At 53.2% G+C, this 2989-nt stretch overlaps 1 protein-coding gene across 1 annotated transcript; it reads left to right on the top strand.

Moving 5' to 3' along the window:
- Positions 1–944: 944 nt before the first annotated feature.
- Positions 945–2089, top strand: LOC148222543 (endogenous retrovirus group K member 8 Gag polyprotein-like; the record flags this gene model as incomplete). The annotated part of the gene is made up of 1 exon (XM_088170725.1): positions 945–2089. A coding segment is annotated over exon 1 (1145 nt), but the record flags the coding sequence as incomplete, so codon positions are not given.
- Between the last annotated feature and the right edge of the window lie 900 nt (positions 2090–2989).

Below are 2989 nucleotides of genomic sequence, written 5' to 3'. Positions count from 1 at the left end.
CAGGAATGGCTGGAAGGGAAAGGCCATAGTCAGATCAACTTGGTAAGGCTAGCAAAGTAGGCCTCAGCTTTAAGGACACAGTGTCCTTGAGATGAGGAAGGCACGTAGAATTGAGAAAGACAGGACGCAGATGAGGAACTAAAAGAGCTTTGTTAGCCACAAGAATGCAGAAGTGCTTGGCCAAGCAGCACAATTGACGCAGATAGCAAATAGACCAATGATGAGCTCAGATTCTGCACTATGCATGAGCTAATTAAGCACTGTATTTAATCGACACTCCATGTACCAATAAATGAGACTTTGCCGATGACCATCTGGTGTCTGCGTCTCCCTTCACCGACAAATGGTCACCCCGACATGCCTCCGTCGCTGAAAAGAAAACGGGGGAGGACGCGCCACGGTCGGTGAAGTAGAGTTGGGGCCTGCTGCAACCGGGTCGGTGTCAAACGACGCAGGGAAGACACCCCCAGGAGCTACAAAGGTGGTCTTGGGCCATACGTGCTGCCGAAGCCGGAGAGTTGCAACAGCGCTGACGACGAAAAATGGACAGGCAAGCAGCATATGATTTATTTATAGTACATGTAGATAAGTTAGGGGTAAAAGAGATTAATCCCAGGAAGGACATACCGGGGCTGTTAGCCTGGGGTTATGCTAAGGGACTATTCGCCAATCCCCACTCCGTGCATGATTTGAATGAGTGGCGTAAGCTGGGAGATGCGTTGTGGGAGGCGGTATTAGAGGATGATAAAACGGCTAAGAAGCTGGGGAAGATCTGGCGGGTAATCCAGAACGCACTGCTAAAGCAGCAAGCTGAGAGAAGGGCGGCACAGGAGGCAGTAGAGGCATATAAAAGGAACGCTCAATATGGCGATAATGAGCCCCGAGCGCCTAGCACAACCAGAGTAGAAATACCTATCACCAGGGGGGCGGCGGGAATGGCAGACATGGCTAGCTGCGCTTGGCCCTCTGCACCCCCCTTGGAAGAACTTGAGGACGATGCTGCTGCAGCAGCGGACGCAATTGCAGAGGGCGGGGCACCCCAGCCTTGCGGTGATAAATCCCCTTGCCGGTCTGAACCTAGCGCCCCCCAACCTACAGCCGAGCCGGACCCTGTCCCTGGGGCGGAAAGCGACCTGTGGGAGGAGATGGCTAAACAGCGAAGGGAGGCGTGGAATATCCTGGCCAGACACGGTCTGGAGACCGGGGACGAAGCCGCTGTTGGCGCAGCGAGAGCCTGGGCCTTTCCTGTAACGTACACCCAAGGGGTGAATCAACAGGGACAAGCTGTCCAAGTGGGAGCGTATTCGCCTCCCGATTGGAAGCTGTTAGCCCAGCTGAGACAAACAGTGAGTCAGTTCGGTTTCCGGAGCGAGCCAGCTAAGCAGATGCTAGATTTCTTGTTCGACACATACCTGTTATTGCCAAATGATTTAAGAAGCATAGTGAAGTTGATTTTCACGCAACATCAACAGTTGCTGTTTAACGCACATTGGCAAGCCCTTGTTCAGGAGGCAGTTGCGGTACAGAGGGGTGCTGGCGATCCGTTAGCTGGAATCACAATAGATGAGTTAATGGGACTGGGACCATACCGCAGGACAGAGGCTCAAATGATTTCGGGGCCCGATAAGGTTAGGGAAGCCATGCGTCTAGTGAGGAGTGCCATTGATCAGGTCAAGGATAGCTCAGGCATACCTATGTATATGGGAATAAAACAAGGAAGGGAGGAGTCCTTTGGAACTTTTGTAGACAAAGCCGCCGAAGCCATCGAGAAGGCAGGAGTCCCAGAGTATATGAGAGGGGCTCTACTTAAACAATGCGCGTTGCAGAATAGCAATGAGGCAACAAAGAGGGTATTATCGACTTTAGGGGCCAATTGGACAATAGAAGAGGCGTTAGAGCAAATGGCACTACAACCAACAGGGACGCAGGCCTTCTTGGTCAATGCGCTGAAGGAAATAGGTTTAGGGCTACAAAAACAGGCCGAGTCCACACAGTCGCAGGTACTAGCCGCTCTTGCTCCGCTCCGTGCTTCTACAGCGGCTCCAGTCACCTCAAGCGAGCACCGACCTCCATCAGCGCGGTGCTATAGGTGTGGGGGCGGAGGCCATTTTCGACGGGACTGTCGTGCCTCAGGAGTATGGTGCCAAAACTGCCAGAGCAACACGCATAATACATCAGCTTGCCGCCGCAAGTCGGGAAACTCCTGGCGGAGCGCGCCTGGCGGCCGCGCCCGGACACAAGTAGCCGCCGAGACATCAGCGCCATCTCCTGTCTACAGCCAGCCACAACAGGGAGTCTGGGACTCGACCTGGCAGCCACAGTAAGGACATCCTTGATAACAGCACGCCCCGTCAAGGTCTCAACTGGAGTTCGTGGCCCGGTGATCATTAAAGGACAAGCCTATGGAGGATTAATAGTGGGACGCTCCTCAAGCTCCATTGTAGGACTGTTTGTGCTACCAGGTGTCGTTGATGCAGACTACACGGGAGAAATACAAGTAATGGTACATACTCCCTTTCCTCCTCTTACGATTGAGGCAGGCCAGCGTATCGCCCAACTTATTCCGCTCCCGCAAATAAGCCGGGGTATACAACCGCAAAGACAGACCCCACGCGGTGATCAAGGGTTCGGGTCCTCTGGTATTGCTATGCTCACAATGGACCTATATACTAGACCCAAAAAGAAGGTGAAGCTAACCTATGCCGGACATTCAGTAGAGATGATGGGACTTTTAGACACTGGGGCAGATACCAGCATTGTTTCTCCAGAGAAATGGCCCCATGATTGGCCATCATTACAGACCACGGATACCGTGACGGGCGTCGGAGGGTTCACCCTCGCCAGAAAAACGCCCCCAATAAGGGTCACTATTGATGGGCAAGATTTGGTAACTGTGTTGTCGGTAGTCGCGTTACCGCCCACGGTACATTGCCTAATTGGAAGGGACATTCTAGCCCAGCTTGGGGTGGTGCTATCCAATGAGCACCCT

Source organism: Sturnus vulgaris, chromosome 10 (genome assembly GCF_052056855.1).
Source record: "Sturnus vulgaris isolate bStuVul1 chromosome 10, bStuVul1.hap1, whole genome shotgun sequence".
In the NCBI taxonomy this organism is placed as follows: Eukaryota; Metazoa; Chordata; class Aves; order Passeriformes; family Sturnidae; genus Sturnus; species Sturnus vulgaris.
The sequence above is the reverse complement of the archived record's forward strand: the minus strand, read 5'-3'. Positions and strand labels throughout refer to the sequence as shown.